Source organism: Cinclus cinclus, chromosome 5, assembly GCF_963662255.1.
Source record: "Cinclus cinclus chromosome 5, bCinCin1.1, whole genome shotgun sequence".
NCBI lineage: Eukaryota > Metazoa > Chordata > Aves > Passeriformes > Cinclidae > Cinclus > Cinclus cinclus.
The window spans coordinates 70,519,934-70,543,588 of record NC_085050.1 but is presented as its reverse complement, the minus strand read 5'-3'; the positions used below and the strand labels follow the sequence as shown (position 1 = coordinate 70,543,588).

Sequence of the window (23,655 nt, the reverse complement as noted above, 5' to 3'; positions counted from 1 at the left end):
GAAGCTGAGAAGATGTAAATAACTATTCTTCGGCCAAATTTCGGGGATAGAAGCAGTCAACAACTTTTGAATTTGTTGGCAGGTTTCCACTCAATTTGACAGAAGGGATAGAAGCCTCAAAGATGATTATGTACTTAAAAAGTGCATGAAAAGAGGCAGCTGGCTGTAAGAGAGAGACCTGGTTGATGATGTGAGTGAGGAGCAGAGTTGGCTTATGCCCCAGCTGGGGAGAAAACTGTGAGAACTCTGCCACGAGGCAGAAAATTATTAGGAGCCCAGGCATTGGTAGTTCCAGTGTTCAGAGAGCCAGCTGTTTATCTCATCAGTTTTATCTCATATCAGGCTATCAGAGATGCTTAAACCCAAGTGTGCTTGTAGAAAGTGATTGTTTAGGCAAAATATCAGCTGCACTGATTTCTAAGCTTCTTTAGTTACACTGCTTCTTGAACAAAGGAATCTGTGCCAGCCACAGCTACGTGCTGGGGTGTACCAACCAAGCAGGTGATAACGTGCAGTTCTGCTGACAAGTGGATTTGTTCTTCTGGAAGCTGTCAAGGCAAGTGCCAGAAAATTTGGACAGGCATATGTTTTGTCCTGTAAGGCTGCACAGCTAAGGGTAGCCAGGTGCTCGATGGGATCACCTGTGACTGAAGAACAGGGACTGAAATTGGGCAAGGTAGAAGGAGTTAGGCTGGTTTGAGAGCTTACAGCCTTTGCTTAGTGTCTTTGGTTGAGAACAGTTGTCCACAATGAATTCCTGTAGTCTGAAGAGCTAAAAATCCTCTGTAGCATGTCAGTAATGGTGTGTGAAATAGCTCTTTTCCTGAAATATTGCACTTACTGAAGACTCAGTATGGTTCAGTCGGAGAATGATCGAGTTGGAAGGGACCCTGAAGATCACTGTGTTCCAAACCCTCTGCCCTGGGCAGGGACAACTTTCAGGTTGCTCAGAGTCCCATCCAACTTGCCCTTGAGCACTGCCAGGGATGGGGCATCCACAAGTGACTGATGGTCTCTGCTCTGTCGCTCACGCCTTTGGCAAGCCAAGAACTTAGAAAGGTCTGGTGAACCCCAGTGGTTACAGTGCCCTTAGCAGCACGGGCTTACCACAGACAAGGAAGAAGTCTTCAGGTCCTAATTACAGTGCTATTGACTATTGAATTTAGGTTATGGGAGTCTGGTCCAAGTCCCAGTCACCTAAATGTCCACCCAAACTCATGGGAGGTGAAGCAGCCAAAACTGATCAGCAGCATCACTTCTCTGGTTCATGGAGCCATCTGTGATGGGGGTAGGCTTTTCAGCAGACAAATAATAATCTTGTGGGTGTGTTATTTTCTTTTTTTAAATCAAAACTGAGATATATTTCCAGTGTATATTTCAAAGCAAGATGCTGTTCTAGATTTTCTTACCTTATGGAGAGATGTGATGACAATCCCCTTGCTTCTGGCACTGTTGGAAAGCTCATCTACAGTGCCTCTTACTAATGAATGAGAAGCCTTGCACCTTAATATTTAATGCAGCGGAGAAAAAATTTGCAGTGGAAAAAAATTACAGTGGAACTTCTGTGGAACACAAGAGACCTGCAATTAACGTGCTCTGCAATTTATTAGAAGATTGTGTGATAGATGGAATTATTTGCATTCACAGCTTTGTGGATATGTGAAATTCAGCAGGAAGCATTTTAATGCAATGAGACAGTAACACAGAGCTAATCCAGAAACATTTTTTCATTAATTTCCTGCAGTGAATCATTATTATAACTTTTCCTGAGAGCCAACCCAACACCAAAATGCTTGGTGCTTGGAGTGTTAATTGTAGGGCATCCCTGAAATGCAAGAGGAAATGACTTCCTGTAAGTTCTTAGCAAATGAATGCTCTTTGTCCTTATCCTAAATTGTTCCAGAAGAACTCTTGTTTCCAAAGGAGAGTGTGATTTCTAATAAGATCTGTAGCTGAGACACATTTCCAGCTACGCTTTCTTTTCCTATCCTCTTTCTGAGTTAACTGAAGTGAACATAAAGAAAATGAAATAGTTACATGATGTTCTGTCAAGGTTAGTTACCAGCTAGATTTCAGACTCCTTGCTCAGTGCTGCCGCAAATCACACTTACTATCTCCAGTATTATTAAATCAAATTACTTACGGGTGAGATACAGTAACATCAGTAAACAAACAGAACTCATCTGATTATTCATGGGGCAAAAGAGACTTTTGGTTAGGTTCCAGTTATTGATTTGATTTTTAAATGCAAGCAAGAACCAATGTTTCCCTTAAATAAAAGGAGTGGTTTTAAGGGTGCAAGACTTCCTGTGGGTATTTTGGAAAGCCACATAACCCAGCTGTACAAAGGGAGTTGTAGAATGGTTTTGTGTGAATGTGGAATTGCTTGTTCTGAGCTGAGCCAAGTTCTCTTCCAGTTTATGCAGTATTCCAACTACACAATTCATTTTGGTTTTTCAATGCTCCTCATTAATTGTGTTAAGTTTACACAGTGGAAAAAGCTGCAGTGAGAAGCTGCAGGTTTTGAAGTATACTGATATGTCTTTAGTATCTCGCATGCTTGTGAAACCCAGGGTTAGTATCTCCATTGAAATGTGAGGCCCAAATTTTACCCTCTCTGTGTCTCTCCCCTTCTCTCTCTCTCTGTGTCTCTCCCCTTCTCTCTCTCTCTGTGTCTCTCCCCTTCTCTCTCTCTCTGTGTCTCTCCCCTTCTCTCTCTCTCTGTGTCTCTCCCCTTCTCTCTCTCTCTGTGTCTCTCCCCTTCTCTCTCTCTCTGTGTCTCTCCCCTTCTCTCTCTCTCTGTGTCTCTCCCCTTCTCTCTCTCTCTGTGTCTCTCCCCTTCTCTCTCTCTCTGTGTCTCTCCCCTTCTCTCTCTCTGTGTCTCTCCCCTTCTCTCTCTCTCTGTGTCTCTCCCCTTCTCTCTCTCTCTGTGTCTCTCCCCTTCTCTCTCTCTCTCTGTGTCTCTCCCCTTCTCTCTCTCTCTCTGTGTCTCTCCCCTTCTCTCTCTCTCTCTGTGTCTCTCCCCTTCTCTCTCTCTCTCTGTGTCTCTCCCCTTCTCTCTCTCTCTCTGTGTCTCTCCCCTTCTCTCTCTCTCTCTGTCTCTCCCCTTCTCTCTCTCTCTCTGTCTCTCCCCTTCTCTCTCTCTCTCTCCCACATACGCAACCCCAATTGTGTTGGTTTATTTACATTTATTCTGTTCTGTGCTGTTCCTTCAAATGTTTGTGTGGGTGATGTAGTAATGCCAAACTGACAGAATAAGCCATTGTTGTGAGAGGATCATGGCTTGGGCTTTGCATGTGGTTGTGGGGATGTTCTGGGAATGGACTCATTTAACCTTGATTCAAGAATTGGAGGGACAGCCCTTATTGTTGGAATTTGACCATCTTGGAGTTGGTTATTGGGGCAGCCAGACTGTTCTCCCGTTTCTGTTAGCACTGCTTTTCTGGTTGCTTTGAGAATGCAGCCAGGTTAATGACACATTTATGTATTGTTTAGTAGGCACTACAAACTTCTGAAAGCTGAGTACTAGCTGACAATTCATCCATAAAATTGAAATTAAAACCAGCTTAGCTTTTTGAGTGTTGAATAAAAAGATTTTTTTCTTGGTAATGTTTTTATTAGCAGGGAGATTCAAAGATTGAATAACTCGTGTATTATATGGTCTTTTTATAAGCTGCTGCTTATAAAAAAGCAACCAAAAAAAAGGTTTGGAGAACCTTTACAGCAGTTTTATTTTGGTCTTCAGAGATGTGTAAGAAATTAGAAGATAACTTAGTTTATCTATCATAATAAATTATTTATTATGCCTTAAAACAATTATTAGGTGGTGATTTTTTTTTTGTTCTCCACTTTTCTGGCTATTTCATCTTGCTTTTAGATTTAGAGGTTGTTCTAGCCACGTTCTCTTTTATTTTAGAAGCCCTTTAACATTTTTGATTTTTTAAGTAATTTTTTTTTTTCTTATTTCAGGTTCACTGGAAAGAGAATGCAATAAACATGGAGTCTTCTAAACTGGAATATATTTCATGGGTTACAGTTAGAAGTAAAAAGAAGATGGAAGAAAATGAGAGAACAGGAGTATAACACCTGACAAGAACTTTCCAGTTCTGTTTTATATATATATATACACACACACATATAAACTTTCAATATAATAGAACTAATGATTTATAGTAATACTTTGTTGATATCCCTGGAAGAAATCAGCTACTGTGCAACTTGCTTAATAAGAAGTTTTATTCTAAGGACTTTTAACATGTTTTAACCTTAACTGGACACGTTTATTTATTTATTTTTTTTAAGACTGAGGGTTCGGCTGTGTTTTTACTGGGAGATTGATCCTGAGGGATGGCTCACAGCTGCTCATGGAAAATGGACTTAAACCCATGGATGGTTACTACTGCACAGAGTTGAATGGAATGCCATGACTTTAGAAATATTATTGTAGAACCACCTTCTTTGCCTTGCACCCATTATATCCTTAAATATTTAAGTGTGAACATTGTGATTATCAATTCTAAAAAATAATGGCATGGGTGAAATTCCTAAGGAAACCTGGGGGTAACCTTGGAAAAGTTTATCAGCCTGGAAGCATTCTGTCCCTGGCCCCTACAAAAGGCTTATTAAATGAACCTGGACAAAACAGCTGCTTTCTTAATAGTGCTGTTCAGGTAAGAGGAAACTTCATCTCTTAAACATTTTTTGAATTGACTTTGCTTAGTGTGTGTGGGAAACAAAACTGGCAATTGTAGGAATAAGAGACTGTATGGAGGTAATTTTATTCAGCATGCAACTGTAAAGAATTGAGAGTATTAATACTTTATTTTGCACCAAATGTTACTTGCATGCATCAGGAATAGCTGGGAAACTTTTCTTTTGTATTTGAAAATGTAGAAGTTAAAACTTTCTGCTCAAATTTTAAAAGTAATGTTTCTGTACATGACACTTCTTTTACGTGAGTCAGCCATTACTACTGGTTTTGACTAGGGCACTTTTAAAATCCCATTTTCTCAGGATTAGCACATGAGCCTATGATATTGGGGAATATCAGAATATGCACCTATAGTGAGAGCCTTGAATCTAATCTTAGGAGAGATTTGTGGAATTAGAGTGGGAGGTCACTTCGTATCAAGGAAATGTGACTTGGAATTATCCTTTTAGCAAGGTACTTTTTGTAGTGCTCAGATTTTGTATCTGAATGTTTTTGAATTGTACAGAATTATTTCCCGAACTGGCAGAGGCCTTAATAGAGGTATGGACTTCCTAAAAACTGGAAGACTTAAAATTGGCTTGGATTCAAACCTAGGACCTATGAGAGGTAGAGCTATGGGGTGTGTATGGTACCTATGTATATTTAAAACAAAATTGTACTGTAGTTTTAGTGGAGTGTTTGCTGTCTTGCATCCTATGGGATCAGCGTGACCTATATTCTCTTGCAGTTCTGCTCTTTTCACTTAGGTGCCCTAAAATGAAGCCCTAGGTAATTTTTAGTTCTAGTTTCAGGCAATCCTACAACTTCACAACCCAGTGCTGTTTGAGACAGTTGCAGATGGTTGGTGACTGCCCTTTTACAAGGAGGAATGTGTTCCTTTCCTTTCTTTTCTTTTGACCTCTGCTCAACCTTCAGAACTCAGCCTTGGACTTGGATTTTCCGATGCATCCTATTTCATTTTAGCTTTCATATTTATAGATGGGATATCTTTCCCCCCTGGGTTTGCAGCTGTTGTCTTACTGTGCCTCTTGACAACTCATTTTTAGGGGTTTTATTTTTTTAAACGGACAACTTTCTGAACTGCTTCACCTGACGTGTACCCAAGACTCATTAGATACTGAAAGCAGTGTGGTGTAGCCAAGCTGTTACTGCCTTTTTGCAGGCTATTTACACAAATGCCTGTGTAAGCACCAGGATTATTTTGATCTGTGGAAAAACAAATGTATTGCAGCAATCATTTTGATAAGAGACCGTAAGAATATAACCTAGACTTAACTCTTATGTAGAGCTTTAAGAAAACTGCTACAATGTTTAGATTGCTGCTTGTTTCCTTGACAATGCTTCAACTCTTTCTCCAAAATACCTTGTTTCAAAAACTTTCAAAGACAGATCTAAATTTTAAGTGCTGAGTGTGAAACTCTCATTTCCACCTCTACAATTTACCAAATTAATGGAAAAAAGCCCACATGTCTTGCAGCAATACTGCTCCTTGAATTGTATGTTGTATGAAATAAAAAAATCCAATAGAATCTACTGTATGGTGTGTTAAACAAAGAACCCTCAGAACTGATTACATATTTTCTCTTTATAGGTGTTATGGCAACTTGACATATTTCGACGAAGTTTAAGAGGTTTAACTGGACACGTGTGTCAAGGTGATGCCTGCATATTTTGTGCTTTAAAGGTAAATAAATTCTGAAAAAAACATATTTCAAAATGAGGGAATAGTAATTTAAATTTTTTTTTTGGTGGCTGTATCATACCTATCCTTAGGTGACCAAGTCATTCTCGTGTAAAGAAGCAATTTAGTTTTAAGGACACTTCTAACAGATGTTTGTAAGAGAAATATTTTCTTGCATTTAAAGAAGAAATTTTGCAGGGCTCCTCTGGGTGTGGTTAGCATGGCATAAGTTATTTTTTTAACAGTGTAGCTGTGATATTTAACTCCATGGCCTATGTGCTGACCTCAATGAAGAGTAGTTAATTCATCTGGAACTATCTGTCCCCAGCTGTTCTGTACACTACTGGTTTTGCTTTCTTGGCTCTTTAAGATACTGGTTGAGTAATTCTGTTTGTTCTGTCTTCAGAATCTTGGACATTTTAATTTCCATGCGACATATGCACTGGATGAGGATAAACAGTGACTTGTTTGTGACTCGGGTGGATTTTTTTGATTGGGTTGGGGCTTTTTTTTTTGTTGTCTTGGGTTATGTTAACCCTTCTTACCTGTTTGACCATGAAGGATTTGTGTCAGCCTCTCCTATAAACTAAAGGCAGAGCCAATAAATTCTGGAACTCGGACTGTAGAGGCCACTGAACTGAGCATACCTCTCTGCACACCTGCTTATCTGTACTGGTTGGTTTTTGCTGTTTTTAGCTGGACATCTAAAGCTATGTTGCATAACAAAAAATTACCTAGAAGCCAAAATGAGAAGTGATAAGTGTTTTCAAAGCCCGTCTGTCAACGTCTTCATTTTGCATGCTTACATGGGGATAGTGGCTGTAATTTTTTTTGGCAGTCCATATTTTTTGTTTTGAGAGGCAAGATTAAATACTTGAGAGACATCCTGGAATGCCTCACGGTTAAAACACTACTTCTTGTAAGCAGTGCAACTCTGCTTCTCTATTTTATCTTTGCCTGCTATCCAACAGATTTTAGCCATAGGAAGCCTACGTGAAGATTGCATATCCTCATTTATATTTTACATGGCTTCTCTTGACTTGCTTTGGTTTTAGTCTCTCCAGTTCTCTTTAAAGTTTGACTTAGAATTCTTGACTGGGGATTAAAGCTTTAAATATCTGCAGATCTGTAATTCATTTAATAGCTTTTAAGTTCCAGTTCTTTCAGAATCAGCCTCCTTTACTTGCTAAATGATGAGCTCACTTGGATGGGTATCTCTGCCAAAAAGAAAAGTAGCAGCCAACTCTCTCTTCTGGGAAATGAATTAAAAACCAAGTGCAATTTACTAATCGTGTTCCAGAACTGCACATAGTGACCTTTTCTTCTTGTGTTGCATGCACAGGTTCAGCACTGAGCTAATTTCATAGCAAGGATTATTGGCATCCTATCTAATTTGTGGGAGGTTTTGCATATCCATAATTTTAATAAAGCACTACCCCCCTTCTAAGCAGTAAATATTACATTATGTAGTCAATCATGAGTGGTATTATATTATGCCCTAAGAAATGCACACCATCTGTAGACATGAGATACATAGAAGTGAACTGCTCTTCCAGGTGCCAAATTAAAAAAGCTGTATAATTACAGAACAGGGCTTGTGTTGCCTCTGGGAGCTCAAGTCAATCACTTCTAGTTTTGTATTTTGTATGCTGTTGTTCTACAGGTTCAGTATTTAGTTTGTTACCATAACTTCTTGCAGAAGAATCAGTAGCAGAGTACAAATGTAGTAACCAGAAGAGAAAACAATTTTGAAAGTTACATGGGTCTCTAAACATAATAAACGTAGATATTTCACATACTTATGCAAGAAATGATGTATTTGTGTAGAACCACGGTGTCTAGCTAAGTAAACATTGCATTTCTTCCTAGGCAATCTTTTCCCAATTCCAACACAGCCGAGAAAAAGCCCTCCCATCAGATAACATGAGACACGCCCTCGCCGAAAGCTTCAAGGATGAGCAGCGCTTCCAGCTGGGATTCATGGATGATGCAGCAGAATGCTTTGTAAGTGTCTTGATAAGTAGTTATGTTAGTTTAGGGGGTTTGGTAGCTCCAGGATCATGGGTAGGATTTAAATAACATCATCCTGCGGGTTTCTTTGTGCCAGTTTAGGGCAATGGACACATGGAGTAAGTGTCAAATAAGGGCATGGTGTACTCCTGCATTTGTTCATGCTTTCCTCCCTTAACTCTGTAGCTCAGGCAGAGCAGGAGGTTGGTGAGGATGATCAACTCTGAGTCACTCCTAGAAATATTTTGATGGAGAGAAAGGTTATCTTTTTAGGAGAAGCACATATGGATTTGAATATATTGTCTGTTCCTTGAAGTATTGAGTCACCAGCTATTGAAATGCACTGTGTTACAACTGGCCAGCTCCCTGCTGAATTCTGCTGCAGAAGAGATGTCCATTTTCCTACCCAAGAGTCAACAAATACTTGAAGATCTTGCTGTGTTTACTTTGTTCTTCTGTGAGGTGTCTTACTGAAAAACATGAGCCGCTGCTGCTGCCTTTAAAGGTGACTCCAGATGTCACAGAACTCTGGTAAAGAGACCTTCCTGAGAGGTCCTGTGTTAGAAAATGAAGATGTTCACCATAAAACACCTGCAGTATTAACCTTCATGGTTAAATCCAGACATGGATTTGAGGGGCAGCAAACATGGTTGCTCCTTCAGTTACTTTCAGCTTTGGACATCCTTTGGGAGTATCCACAAATTAATTCCTACCTCCTAGCTGTTTCTTCACATATGTAGGAGAATCCAGTGCAGAACTCCTGAAAGAGGCTGTTTGAGATCTTGGAGTCATTAAAGAGACCCTCTTATTACTGCTCCATCTATTCAAAATGCATTTGGACTCCTGAACTAATCCTCTGTCTGATCTACCTGAATAGATTCACTTCTTCCCATTGTCTCTGGTATTTTTGGCAAAAGGAAAAAATGGTCTTGCTGATTCAGGGAACAAACTTGTTGCAGCCATAGTATTTTGGAGCCAAGGGGCCCAGCTGGGGTACTAAATTGTAATGTTCTTCATGTGTTCTGACTTTATCAGTTCAGTTTACATTTATATTGTTATTTCTTTGCAGGAAAACATCCTTGAGAGGATTCATTTCCACTTAGTGCCAAACAGTGAAACAGATATGTGCACTTCGAAATCCTGTATTTCTCACCAGAAGTTTGCTATGACACTGTATGAGCAGGTCAGACCTTCATTTGATTGGTTTAACCAATAGCTTGTTTTCTCTTTCCTGAGTAAATAAAAACAAAAGTATTTTTATTTCTGTAGTGTGTGTGTCGCAGTTGTGGAGCATCATCGGATCCGTTGCCTTTTACGGAATTTGTGCGTTACATTTCCACCACAGCCCTGTGGTAAGAGCTTTTATTCTTGTTACTCATTTTTCTATATACACCCTTCTAATAAGATGCAAAGCATGCCAGAGAGAGGCTTTCAGGTGCCAAAAATTAATGTGTAATTTCTCGGTTGCAACGTGTTTTGGAGACAATGTTCAGAAATAGCATTTGGATTTCAAAAGGAAGATGCAGAGAGGGCTCGACAAAAAAAAATTGTATTGCTACTGGTTTACCACTGTGCGTTTTCATTTTAGTTATACAATAGAGTTAATTGAAATCTGTTCCTCTTTAGAAGGGAGATCCATAGTGATGTGCTTTATTTTTTGCAGTAATGAAGTAGAAAAAATGATGGAGAGGCATGAACGACTCAAGCCAGAAATGTTTGCGGAATTGCTGCAGGCAGCAAATACTGCTGATGACTACAGAAAATGTCCTGTAAGTGAACAAAAATGTTGCATTACTTTGGGATACAAGGAAGAACTTTAGGTTCTTTAGAACCCAAACTTTAGAATTTAGGATATTAAATCAGGCTAGAAATACACCCCCAAAAACAGGGCTGTGTTGCTGCTTCAGAGCAGTCACCTTAAGGCAAGCAAAGCTCTTACACTTAGGTTTTATTGTTCCTGTTACAGAGATTTCTCTTATAAGGTGGTGATTGGATCTACAAGTTAAGCTGTAGTCTTGAAGTGTTTTTATGACGAAGAACGCTATCCTTAAATTGTTAGAAACAAACACCATAACTGTATTTTGGAATTGAAGACATTGCAGAGTTTTTTTGAACTAATTGTTGTGCAGTGACTCACCTTGGAGTGAGTCAGTTTTTAAAACACTTTAGTTTTCTTTCCTCTCATGGTTTTTATTTCCTTTTTTCTAGAGTAATTGTGGTCAAAAAATAAAAATTCGTCGTGTTCTTATGAATTGTCCTGAGATTGTCACCATTGGTTTAGTCTGGGATTCAGAACACTCTGATCTGACAGAAGAGGTTATGAGGAATCTGGCAACACAACTTTATCTTCCGGGGGTATCTGACTAAAACTTACTCTTTGCTTTTTCTAGAATTTAATTTTACTTTCTATTTTATGTATGTGTGAATATATGTAAAAAAAGCAATACTCATATATATTTTTTATAAGCAAGACTTGACTTAAGCTTATATAAAGTTAAGTCTTCTTCATGTCTATTTTTATGATTCTTTATAATGTGCTGCTTGATGTAGTTGCTGTGAGAGGAAAAAATCCTGTTGGAAGTGTTTTGTCCCTAAGTACAATGATTAATCAAAGAGACTTGTTAGTTGAAAATCTAGGAATATCAATACTATTTTCAGTCAGAAAGTTGTGAAATTATTCCAGAGCATTAATACTTGACTCTTTCAAATAGAAAGGAACCAAAAAAAGTTCAAGTAGCTGTAGTAAGTGCAAAAATCAGTATTTATACTTGGGAAAAATTGTGTAGTACAACAGGACATTAAATAGCAGTTGCCTTGGTGAAATGCCAGCAGTAGGTCAGGAAATCGAGGCTGCGTTTTACACGTGTTTTAAAACATGTAATTTTTTACATTTTTACAGCTGTTTTATAGGGTTACAGATGAAAATGCCAAAACCAGTGAGCTTTTTCTTGTGGGAATGATTTGCTACACTAGCCGACATTACTGTGCCTTTGCCTTTCACACCAAGAGCTGCAAATGGGTGCTCTTTGATGATGCTAATGTAAAAGAGGTAAGTATTGGCTTTACTCCTCCCAGATTTTGGCATCTTTTCTTCTCTGGAGAGTGTTCTTCTGACACCAGTGTTGTGGAAAGCCTAACAACTTACTTGTTTCAACAAACATTCAGTGTTGTAATTTTTTTTTTAATGACCTTTAGAATTGATTTCACTGCTTTATGGTCGTGCATTACAAATGCTGAATGTTTCAGAATGTTCATGCACTTGTCTATTGTTGAATTTGTACTCCTTTTGATGGAAAAGAAGATGATGGCAGCTGTATCCATAGGGATGATGTTCTGATTTTTAGCCCATACAATACTAGTTCTATCTTTTTGTTGCAATTTATGTAAACCACAGTGCAAAAATTTTGTGTCTTCATGTACATTTGGAATTAGGCATTTGGTGTTTCTTGCTTAATGAATTGCTCTTTGGCTTCAGTACTGTTGATCAAGTTTTGGGGTTTTGTTTGGCTCTTTTTTTACTTAGATTGGAACAAAATGGAAAGATGTAGTGTCCAGGTGCATTCGATGTCACTTCCAGCCATTGCTGCTATTTTATGCTAACCCAGATGGCACAGCTGTGTCTCCAGAAGATGCACCAAAGCAGATTATTCACTGGTCTCAATGCAAGGCAGCAGGAGGAAATGGGGAAGACCTGGGTAATTAGATGTATCTTATTTTTTCTTTTAATAACACGATCAGCTATATTTCTGAAATGGGTGTCATGAAAGAGAAAAAACCAGGCTGTTTTGTTCTGAAATACTTTTATCAATCATTATCAAAAGAGTCTCAAAAGGAAAGCGATTAGTGTGTATACTCAGCATTAGACCTGTTAATAAGGGGATACAAATTGAGACTAATGGGTAACAGGAAAAAGAATGCAGTCGTTTGGTTCTGTAATTTGTACTGCTGTCTCAGGTTGGCTTTTTCTAATGTAATGCTAAGCACAACTTCCAGGGAGCTTAAATGAAAGGCAAATTGAATTTGACATACTATTCTTCACATCATGTGTAGCAATAGAACTTAGATGACTTCAGGGAGCAAAGAATTGAGGGCCCTGTTTCACTGCAGGCTACCCCTACAAATGTGGCAGTATATAAAATATCACAGAGCCTTATTGCAGAGTATATTGAAATGCAGTGTGGTTTTTGGTGATGTTTAATCCATAGTTTAAAAGGCTTCTTTTTAAATTTAGATATTGGCAATTTAAATTAGGAAGCCTTTTATTTCTAAAGATAAATGTTGTTTGACAGGATTTGAAAAGCATTCTGCTGCTAAAGTAGACCATGTGAAAGAGAATGGAATTGGAGATTCCACTAATCAAAGAAGTAATAAAAAACTTCAGCCAGATAATCCAGCATTCAGTAGAAGCCATATTCAAGCAAGTGGTGGCAGAGGCCCAGGTATGTATTCCCTACTTAATTCCCAAAGAAACCAAATTAGTTATTTCTTACTATGAAATATTCCAGTTGGTAGTGTTTCAGGTGGGTTCTAACCTCGAGACCAGAATTATTTCTAGGGGAAGAATTCCATCATTTTCTTAGCTATAATTCAAAGATCCATTCTATTTTTAAGTAGTATCTGAATATTTGCCATGGAATGTTAATTTTCCAGCGAGAGCCATAAATGCAGAATGTTTATTACCCTCGTTATTCTTTAACTAAAGTGGCACTTGAAGCCTTGCTCCATTTCTCAGACATGTTGCTGATTAAAAGGCACATTAGTGACTTGAGGCTGGGGTGTGGCTCTGTGGATCACTGGGTCCTTGAGGAACACTTTTCCCCAGCAATGCTGGGATACCAGAATTATTTGTAGTCCTGTGTGTTAAAGGACTTGATCTTGGAAGGACATCTCACGTTCTTTATCTGTGCTAAATAATTCATTAATCAGTTTAAGTAGTCCTAACACTAAAAACTAGATTTTACTGTCCCTAGATGTTTGTGTGTTTTGGTGATGAATGACTTTGGAATAATGATGTTTGACAAGAAGTGGTTTTTGCAGCCAAGTTAGGATACAGCGAACAAAAGGACAGGTTAAAAGATTTATCCAGGGAGTGTGCCCAGAAAGCTGCTGACATGAAAAACTTCACATCTTTACGGAAAGATACGGACAGAGGACCGAGGAAAGAGTCTGGAAGACAAAGAGGTAAATTTTTAAAATATTACCAGAGAATCAGTGGATTAAATAACTTCTAGCATTAATGCTGCTTCTGCAGATTTCTTTCTCCTTCTAAGAAACCACACTGTAAGATTAGGCTTTCCCCAGTTTTCAGTGTTCTGAAATACATGCTGGATTTGTAGAGATACTGTAAGAAATATATTAAACAATATCAGTTAAATGACTGCTTCCACCCTGGAAGTGTTCAAGGCCAGGTTGGATGGGGCTCTGAGCAAGCCGGTCTGGTGGAAGGTGTCCCTGCCTGTGGCAGGGCAGCTGGAACTGTGGTGGTCATTAGAGTCCATTCCAACAGAAATCATGCTAGGAAATACTAATGAGAGCTGTAATGGAGCTTCTTTTTCCTCCTTGTTCTTGTAAGACTTGACTGGAGAAGAGCGTTCCAGTGCTAAGTCAGGGTCTCCTCCGGTTGGGAATGGACTGAGGCACTGCGCGGATCAGCGGATCTACGGCAGCCAGGGAAGGGGCCCCTACAAGCACGACAGCCAAGTGCCTCACCAGGCAAAGCTTCCTGCACATGTGCTTGGCTCCAACAAAACAGAGCCTTTTCCTGCTGGGGAGAAACCAGTGACAAGGACACGGACCGACGGCATCGCTGGCTACGACACGGATACCAGTCAAGACTCCAGGGACAAAGGAAATATCAGGAGCAGGAGTAAAGGTTGGAAACCAATGCGGGAGACATTGAATGTAGACAGCATTTTCAGTGAGACTGAGAAAAAACAGCACAGCCCAAAGCACAAAGCAAACCTGAGCAGTAAATCTAAGCACGAGAAGGAGCGGAGCTTTAACCACTGGCCGAAGGAGAACCAAATGCAGAAGGGTTTGATGACTATATATGAAGATGAGACAAAACAGGATACGGGAAGTCGAAGTTCACTGGATTCTGAGGGAAAAGGGAATGTGGAAAAAAGCAAAGGATTTACAGAGAGAAAAATCCATGGTGATAACTGGCAAATTCAGAGGACAGAATCTGGGTATGAAAGCAGTGACCATATCAGCAATGGCTCTGCAAATCCAGACTCCCCTGTTATTGAAGGAATCAATACGGCAGATGCCAAGAATGTGAAGGAAAGTGCTTCCTGCAGGTAATGCTAGTGCTCTTAGAGCTTGCATAGGTTGTGTTTATGGAAAAAATAACCCGTTCTAACGTTGACTTGTTCTTCAAAACCACCCAGGAAAACATGCTTTGAAACTTGCTTGAAGTCAGGTATGTGGAAAGCTCAAGTGTATCTAGAATTAAGGGTGTGGGCAATTAAGTGCTCAATGTACCTTCACTCTGGTTCTCTTTGGGAGGCACTGAGCCAGAACTGCTGAGCCCTGCTGAGGGGCAGGGTGTGTTCATTTGTAGTAAGTGCTACACTTCTTTACTTGGGAGAATTTTAGGCTGTGTGTAACTTTCCATGTGTAATGGACTAATACAGTGTCCATGTTAATGACACCTGTAACATGGGTACAGGCCTTGACAAGGAGATGGGAATGGCAGTAGGTGAATCTTGGGTGCTGTTACCAGTCATAGTGCAGAAATTCAGTTTCCTAGATCACCTCAGATACATATTGACCACTTGGTAATTGATTGACCTGCCTGAAATAAATCCTGGCTGAATAGTGTAAAATTACTAAAGCTGGTTGGACTTGATGATCTGAAGAGGTCCATTCCTACTTAAATTTGTGATGCTTGAAATATAAAGTTATAATCCTTCCACGTGCAGTTTTCAATATTGTGTATCCCAAACTGTGAGTGGAATGTGGATCCTTCTGAAACCTATTAATTCTTCTTCCAACTCTTGTTGGTGTCCCTAAAATGGAAGAGCACAATTGGGAGCCCAAGCCTAGTCTCTGATAGGTCTAATGTGCTAGATCCAAGCAAATTATCAGACATATATTTTCATGGCAACTTACTTCACAGGAAAAGAGAATAGCAAATACCAGGATATGAAAGGGTCTTGACCTTTCTCCCCTTTGTCCCACTCTTTTCCTCCCACCAAACTCTACAAAATCCCACTATGCAAAAACCTGATGGGCCTTTATTGGTTAACAACATAATTGTATATAAAGCTACTCCAACTCATGGTTGTATTTTCAGTGTTTGATGCTTGCCTCAAACAGTGATTTTGCAAAGTTCAAACTGTCTCATTTTTAAGCATGCTCTAGAGGCAGTGGGGCACCCAAATGTGTCATTTTGTGAGAGAGAATATCAAAAATTTCCAGCAGTGTCGTTCGTTAAGAAGCTGCTTACACTGTTTAAACATCTGTCAAATAAAGAATGAAACTTTATCAAAATACAATTAACATCCTGGGACTTCTACAAGTGCTTTATATGACTGGTAATTTCAGTTGGCTGGCAATACCTACTAGTTCCCTGCTAACCTTTCAGACTCTGTCTCATAAACCCCCAAAAATATAAATTCATTACTTCAAAGTTCTTTTAGAAAGTGGAAAAAAAATTACTGATTCATTTTTAACTCAGTTCTTCATGTTTCTTTCAGTATTTTTCTTGTTTTCCTGTCCGTTCAATAACAGGGTTATTTTTTTATTATTTGACTTTTGCCCCTGTGTATCTTCTTCCCTGCCTTACTCTTGTAAAAGGTAGAAATTGGCAGGGTGTTTGTCAGCTCTCTATCCAGATTATTAATGTATGTTTTCTGCTTGCCTAAGACAGCAAGATTAAGAAAATCCTCTGATCTTTTTTTCCTCCATTTGGGTTTGTAGCTGTGATCTTTCAGTTTTATTTCAGTTTGAGGGGGAAATAAATTAAGTGACAATCCCTATAAATGAGACACCAAGTGGCAATCACAACATAGAGTAATATTTGTTATTAAAACAAAGAATTAATGAATAGCAAATTATCAGATTGGGAAAAGGAACAAGATGGAATGTTGGTTAGCAGGTTGCACTTACTTAAGACATTGATACCTACAAATAAATGGGATTAGGTGACCAGTGGTGTCTGTTCAACAGTTTTAGTGCTATAATCACAGTGCTATATCTGCTTCTTTTACAGTGAACAGAACTTGCCAACCAAAAAAGCTGACAGTGTGGTACATTCAGTACCCCAGCAGAACAGAAGCTTCCATGGTAAGAACCCATATAAAAATGAAGTTTTCAAAAACTATTGTAGATATACCACAATTTCTCTTCCCTCCAGCCCCAAAATCCAAAAAAACCTAACAGAGATGAAATGGCATTTTGGTTCTCTCCCTGTGGTTTCCCCAAAAGTTTCTCTAGGAGATTTTTTGGTGGATACTATGCAAGACTTTTTTTTTTTTTTTTTTTTTTTTTTCCTTTTAAGCATCTGTGGCACCATTTCTTTTCCTCCTAGATATGAAGCAGTATCAGGAAGAAACACTTGTAATAAGGAAGTCTACTTCCTTTTACATACTAATATGTCTGCTGGGGTTTTATAAAGTTGATAAATGCCTTGGCATATAAATATTATAGGTCAGCCTGAGGCCAGCCAAAATCATTATCTGCTGTAGCTGAAACAATGGGAGGGTGCTTGTACAAAGAGGGGCAATAAATATTAGGCCACTTCCTCAGGAAACAGTTGATTTTTATAGATATCATACTTCTTTTCAAATAATGCATAGTATAGTTTCTGCTAGGATTTAAAGTGGGGGTGTTGCCATACCACTTTTACCTTTTCTGTCCTTATTCTCACTTATTTTTTGGTGCAGAAAGACAACTAATTTGGTGTTTGCTTATTTTGACAACCCAAAACAAAACAAGAAAAGAACCCCCAACCCACAATGAGTAGCATGGAATGCCAAGATGTGGTTTTGCATGAGATTTATCCTGCTTTAGTTCTGTGTTATACCATTCTTACCAAACACAGTTGGATAGGAAAAAGGGGAAAAAACACCAGGGAAAAATACTTAAAATACTCTTTAGGCATGAAAGATGAGTGGGTTAAAGCCATGTACTGTTCTCTGGTGACAGTACTTAAGAATACTTTAAGCTTTCAACATGCATCCTACATTTTGTTTAAAAAAGTCCAGTGATTCCATGTGATCCTCCAAGATACCATAAGGAAATGAATGATTTGATCCCATCCATTCAATTATTCTAATTCAGTAAATAAATATTAAATAGCTTCCTATAAAAAAATGCGTGTATTTAATGGAAAATGATACTTCTGATCTAAGTGATCAATGGACCAAAAAGAGATCTGAATAATTTGGTAATGTTACATGTATGTAGAGTTAAAGATTTATTTGAATTCACCTTTGGCAAGGACAACAGCAGTCCTTTACAGGTATCAGTTGTATTACCTTGTATTTCATCTCTGAATATTATGAACACGACATGGATTGGTAGGTAAATACCAGACAGACTCTCAGAAAATATCACTTCAAAAAACAAATGCTCAGTCCTTTCTGAGAGAGGAATGGAATGCAAGAAATCTTTGTTAGGTCTTCATGGCAACTCCAAAAAAAAATTATTTTTTTTTTTTTTTTGTGTGTGCGCCAAACTTTTTATGGAAATAATGTTGGACTTCTAATTATGCCCACCATTTGTGTAACTGTGCTTTACCAGCTCCTTGTTTTTTACTGGAGCTGAATGAGGCCACTGTTCAGCACTTGAGGAATCCTGTCCCTGACTCACAAAAATAAACTTATTGTCAGAACATGATAAAGATAGAAACACTGGGTCACACAGTGCTTGGGAGAGCACGGGCAGTAAGCAGCAGGTAAATGTAGTACTGAAGCAAAGGTCCCACAAGGCCAGTCCCTAAATGGTGTGGTCAGATTTTGGCAAGAAAATGCCAATATTGAGTAAACAGGTGTTGTATCCCTGACTTCTATTAATCACTTTGTGTTTATGAAGTTTGAACTTCTTGAGCTGAGGAGAAAAATTGTTTTTGAGCTTGAAACTTAAGCAGTGTGAGGGCCAAATTTCCAACCTTATGTTCTGCAAGTTAAAAAAAGATTATTTATTTTTATGGTTTTCCTGTTGTTCATTTCAATAGCATGAGACAAACTGAAATTTAGAATCATTCTAAAGATCGGGTTAATGTTTTAGAATCTGGTTAGCGTGGTTAAAATCCAAATTGCCTTTGCTTATGTGTCACTTTAGAAAACCCCACAAACCAACCATAACTCTGAAAAAGACAGCTCATACGCTTAGGAAAACTGTACATTTGTAGTAATGATTTAAAACATGCAACTGCTCTTAAGGAAATCCAGTTCTTACCCTTATGGTGCAGTCAGTGTACATTAATGTCAAGTTTAAAGAAATGAGTAGGGAATTAAGCTACTTGTAGCTGCTTAGTTTGCTTACCATTAAAGAGAAACAAATGCTTTACTGGAGAAACAAATAAATGTCTTTAAATGATAAAAGAAAGATACCTAGGAAAGGTTTTGCAAGTGAATGTTGCTCCCAAAGTTTCTAGACTATAAGGGGTTTTAATTTTTTTTTTCTAAGAAGATTGGTCACTGGTTTTCAGAAATAATACTCCATTTTAGACAAGTGATAACATGCTTGCTTCTGAGACTGAGAGGTTGTTGTTATTCCACATTTCCAAAACTTACAATAAGTTTGCTCGTAATTTCAACTGAATACAGAAGATGTCTGAGCTAAGAGAGAGGAATTTGCCACAAGATTTGTTACAATAAGTATTACGCTTTGTTGCTGGGGTTTTTTTGACGACTTAGGAAATGTTAAAAAAAAAAACAAAACCAAAACAACCCAGGAAACGTGCAGCTAAAGCCTGTAAAGAGGAAGTTGAATTTAATGTGGAGCTGAGTTTTTGCTGGAGGTTCTGTATTTATTTTCATTTGGGATTTTTTTCCCCACAGAAGCTGGACTTGGCAGGATTTTGCATGTGTTCTGTCTGTGTAAATGGAGATATTAGACAAGACCGTGTCAGCCCTACCTGTAGAATGAATGTTAATCTCTTGAAAACCTGGATTGACTACCCAGATGTGAACATAGATGTCTGTAAATCTTAAAAGCAGACCTGTTTATAGGTCAGAACACACCTACCTTTTATTTATTGCTCAGCTCTTCACGACCCATTGCTAAGGATGCCGGGCTCCAGCTGAGCAGGGCTTGCGCGTCCCATATTTAGGTTTGCAGAGAACTTGGGGCCAAAATTCCCAATCGAGCCGGCGTCTGGTTTTAACCGTGCATGGCTGTCCTGTCAGCAGAAGGGAAAAGAACACATCTATTTTTAATTTCGCTGGAATTCCGCGGGCACAGAGCACTGGCGCGGCTGGATGTGCCCGAGCGAGCCGCTCGCTGGCCTCTGCTGCCGTCTGGCGGCCGCCTGCGGTACTGCCCGGGGAGCCTGGGATTGCTCCGGGAGAGGGGCTGGGAGTGGAACATCATCACAGCCTGCAGCACAATGACGTGTTCCTGCCCGAAACATCACCTCTTCCACTGCTGTTAGGCAGCTCCGTGGCACACCGGCGGTTTTGAACTCTCGGGTTCCTTGCTTGTCCCTTGCATGGGCTCATTCAGTAGGAATATTTTCCCATAAATATTATTTCTAAGATTGTGGTATTGTTTACTTATGACTTTTTTTTTTTTTTTTAATCTCAAGACTTGTGGAAAGCCACATGGGGGTTTTGTCTCTTGTGCTGTGTGCTGCTTTATCCTCAGCTACCTGTGTTCTTGGTCAAAGATTGGATATTTTTAGTCTCACATCACCTACAAATAGGGCAGATATTGACCCTCAAAATGAATATCACCAAACAGCGACACGCAAACTTTTCAGTTTAGTTCTGCTCTGTTGTTGGGGTTTTGGCTGGTGTGTTCATGAGTCTAAAGTTGCAGGACTTTAAATATTTAAACTTAGGGAAATAAAAAGTGAAATAAGTGTAGCGGTTATGAGTCTAGTTTATACATAGACAAAAGAAGCCATTGTATTAGTAATAATAATGATGATAATCAGCCATTCCTTTGAGTGGCTTCAGAGCAGGTGCCTGATACTAATGGGCTAATCATGGCATTAGGAAGAGTTGGAGTCTAAACAAATAGACTGCTGCTTGTCACTTGCCAAGTTAGTGTTTTACTCTGTGTGGTGTTGACATGAAGACTTCAATGCTTCCTTTATTTCCTGTTCACTAGGAGCTGCCTTGTTCACAACTTGTGTATTTTCAGGGAATGATTCTTTGCCTGGGAATAAAAGGAGCTTCTGGAGTGGGAGTGCAGTAGTGCTGGCCCAGGCACTCGGTGCTGTGTGTTTGGGGCACGTGGGTGACAGTGCTCTTTGTCTGCCCATTGTCCCTGTGAGCCTTACAGTCTGCTCTAGGGTCTGAGCTGTTAAAACCCACCAACTTCAGAACGACCTAGACCACCCCTAATCTCTGCAGTATTCATTCTATTTAATTATTGTAATCAAAAATGAATTTTTACAAGTCATAGTTCTTATTTTTTAACTTAAATGACTTGGGACGTTTGAATAAACAGCCTTTTAAGAAAAGCTTCCACTGAAAATGTGCTTTTAGCCAGATTAAATATTAAAGTGATCTTGAAAACATGTCTACAGGACTTCAAAACTGCACCAATTACCTATTTCCTGGTAACAAGAAAACGCAGAAATTGAAAGCTCAGAAAATTTCGTCCAGATTCTAAGACCTGACCTTCTGTGACAGATTATCTTCAAAACAGTTATTTGACTCATCTCAAATCTTGAAAGACATTGTCCTGTTGTATTATGTTTGTTTCTGTAATCTCTAAGGAATTGCAAAGAAGGAACTGGATTATGTATCTGTTAATCTTGCAATATTTTCTTTTCTAGCCCCAGATTTGAGGAAAGACCAGATCAATTCTGAAATTACCTACAGACCTCATCCTCATGTTGGTATCCCAACAGAACTACATTTGCAGGTGCCCAGCCCTCCAGTGAAGAGGTAACCAGCACTGGCACATTCCTCTGTAATAGTTTAAGAAATACTGATTTCTGTTATGTTACCTTGATTGGTATTAAGCATTGATGAGTTAAGGCACTCAATATTTTTGACAGGCAGTTCCTTTTGAATTTTGCATAACTGATGGGTCTGAATTCTGTCTGTAATTTTGATGCTGACGATGTCACCAAATACCTTAGATGGTTTGAAACTATCTCATCAGAAACAGAAGGATTTTAACATTTTTCTGTTTGGAATTATGTGCAACATGCAATGATTAACGAATCTGTGGTTAGTGCACCCACCCCTAAAGCTTTGAAAAGTTTGTCTGGAAGGGGGGGACAAGTTCATTTGTGTTTAGAAGCTACTGCTGTATCTTGTTGTTTGTAATATGAACCGTAAGTGCTCAGTATCTCCTAAAAATCAAGAATCTAAATACAAATTTGTCAACTTAAAGTAGCATCCATTAATTGAAAAATGGATGTATCAGAGTCACAAGGATGTTTAGAAGAGAGCAGAGGTCATATCTGACATAATCCTGAACGTTGAAGGAATTTATCTTGGCTTCTTGGGGCACATTTGCATTTCAAATGAAAGAAGCTCTGGAGTCATTTAATACAACTCGAACTCCAAGGGCTGTATCCTATTGAACAGATCCTAATTCTCTTGTCAATTCGAGTATTTCAGCAGTTTCACCAGGGCTGTATTTGAAACACGTCCCGGTTATCTGAGCCTTTTCAGATGTTTTTATGGGTACTCACATCCTGCGTGGTTTTGTCTTTTAGAGTTGAAATGCCTGAGACCAACAGGAAATTTTTCCCCTCATCAGCTCTCCAGCCAGTTGTCAAAGAGATTGTGAAGTCAGACAGCAGGAACAAGGTCAGTGAGCCGAACTCTTCCGAGTGGCTTCAGGCAGAGAGGTTCGAGAAGCTGAACGTGCCGGTGTATTGTGCGGACAGCGTGTCCCACCCCTTCCCGGACAATGCCTGTGGCAGGAAGCCACTCCACAGCGACTTCCCCGCCCCTGCCCAGCCGCAGCCTCATCACACGAGGAGCGGGTCCCATCACACCCTGGGTCCCAAGGTGGGGCTGGTTCCCTGTGCCCCTCAGAGCCTGCCCGAGAGGCCGGCGGTGCTGCCCGCCCCTCCCAGCGAGCACCTGCTCCGGAGGACGGATCCCCTCTGGGTGCCTGAAGCCGTGTACCAGAACATTCCTCCCCCTTTACCTCCCAAGAAATATGCTCTGAGCACTTTGGCAGGATCAGAGAGTAACTCGGTAGCGGATGGAAAATCAACGGAAGCGCTGCAAAACAGCCCATTAAGGCAAACGGGTGCGCCTTCCAAATCTGCACCAGAAGCAAGTGCAGTCCCGGCTGAACAAAGGCTTAGAGAGCCCTTTCCAGGGAACGAAGTGTTTGTTCACAAACCGGATTCTCCACCTCGCTTATCAGTTAATGAGTTCTGGACCGTGTCTGAGAACACGCTGAAGAAAGGATCTCGTCACACGGGACCCAGCCCTGGCCACGCAGATGGGAACGACAGCGTGTCCCTCACCACTTACTTCTCCGTGGACAGCTGCATGACTGACACCTACAGGCTCAAGTACCACCAGAGACCCAAGCTGTATTTCACAGAGAGTGGAAGCTTCCACAAGGAGAAGCGTCCACCAGCAGCTGGAGTAGATCTGAATGCCACATACCCTGCCACTCTGGAGCCCAGGCATCCCACCCCTGAACAGAGGTACAAGGCAAATGCAGAAGGAATGCACTGCAGTCGATAGGTTCTTTGAGAAGCCCAACACCTGGATCTCACTTGGGCATTTCATGTAGTCTGTAAAGGGACACAACCTCCATCTGTGTGTGTGATCATCAGGTACCCAGCTGACTGTACTTTGCTTGGGAGTTGTGACTGTTCAAATGAATATGCAAAGAGGAGAAGAGGTGCTAAACTTGTGGTTCTTTGATTTGTTACTCTAGTTGCCTTAATGCTTACCTCTGTTACTGAGCTTGTCTTCTTCAGCCTGTATTCCATGTGGTCCTTGGGGCGTGCACACCTTGCAGCAGGGGAATCAGCTGGATGTCACTAATTCTGTAAGAAGGTCTGGTTAGCTGCAGTGTAAGAAGTGTTCCCTCAGACTGTGGTCACTACACTCCTAGACTAACAAAAGGGAAAAGCATGCTACCACAACTA

General features: G+C 39.8%; 1 protein-coding gene across 2 annotated transcripts; it reads left to right on the top strand.

The window, feature by feature from the left end:
• Nucleotides 1–4,335: 4,335 nt before the first annotated feature.
• Nucleotides 4,336–23,245, top strand: USP53 (ubiquitin specific peptidase 53). Of its 2 annotated transcripts, none has more exons than XM_062494012.1 (15): nucleotides 4,336–4,670; nucleotides 6,303–6,395; nucleotides 8,262–8,396; nucleotides 9,472–9,585; nucleotides 9,672–9,754; nucleotides 10,066–10,171; nucleotides 10,611–10,757; nucleotides 11,302–11,451; nucleotides 11,926–12,097; nucleotides 12,692–12,841; nucleotides 13,440–13,583; nucleotides 13,975–14,701; nucleotides 16,618–16,691; nucleotides 21,364–21,469; nucleotides 22,252–23,245. In XM_062494012.1, the coding sequence occupies exons 1-15, from the start codon at nucleotides 4,527–4,529 to the stop codon at nucleotides 23,243–23,245; spliced, it is 3,339 nt and encodes a 1,112-aa protein (XP_062349996.1). In that variant the 5' UTR covers nucleotides 4,336–4,526. The 2 variants fall into 2 exon arrangements, with proteins under 2 accessions (XP_062349996.1, XP_062349995.1); XM_062494011.1 differs by having other exon boundaries at nucleotides 21,358–21,469.
• Nucleotides 23,246–23,655: the final 410 nt, after the last annotated feature.

What these genes read in the sequence shown, in the direction of transcription:
- USP53 (XM_062494011.1), top strand. Translation starts at nt 4,527, where the DNA reads ATGGCATGGGTGAAATTCCTAAGGAAACCTGGGGGTAACCTTGGAAAA. An exon ending in ATGATGCTAATGTAAAAGAG is followed by an intron (nt 11,452 to 11,925) that starts GTAAGTATTGGC and finishes TTTTTTACTTAG; the next exon opens with ATTGGAACAAAATGGAAAGA. An exon ending in AAGTGGTGGCAGAGGCCCAG is followed by an intron (nt 12,842 to 13,439) that starts GTATGTATTCCC and finishes TGGTTTTTGCAG; the next exon opens with CCAAGTTAGGATACAGCGAA.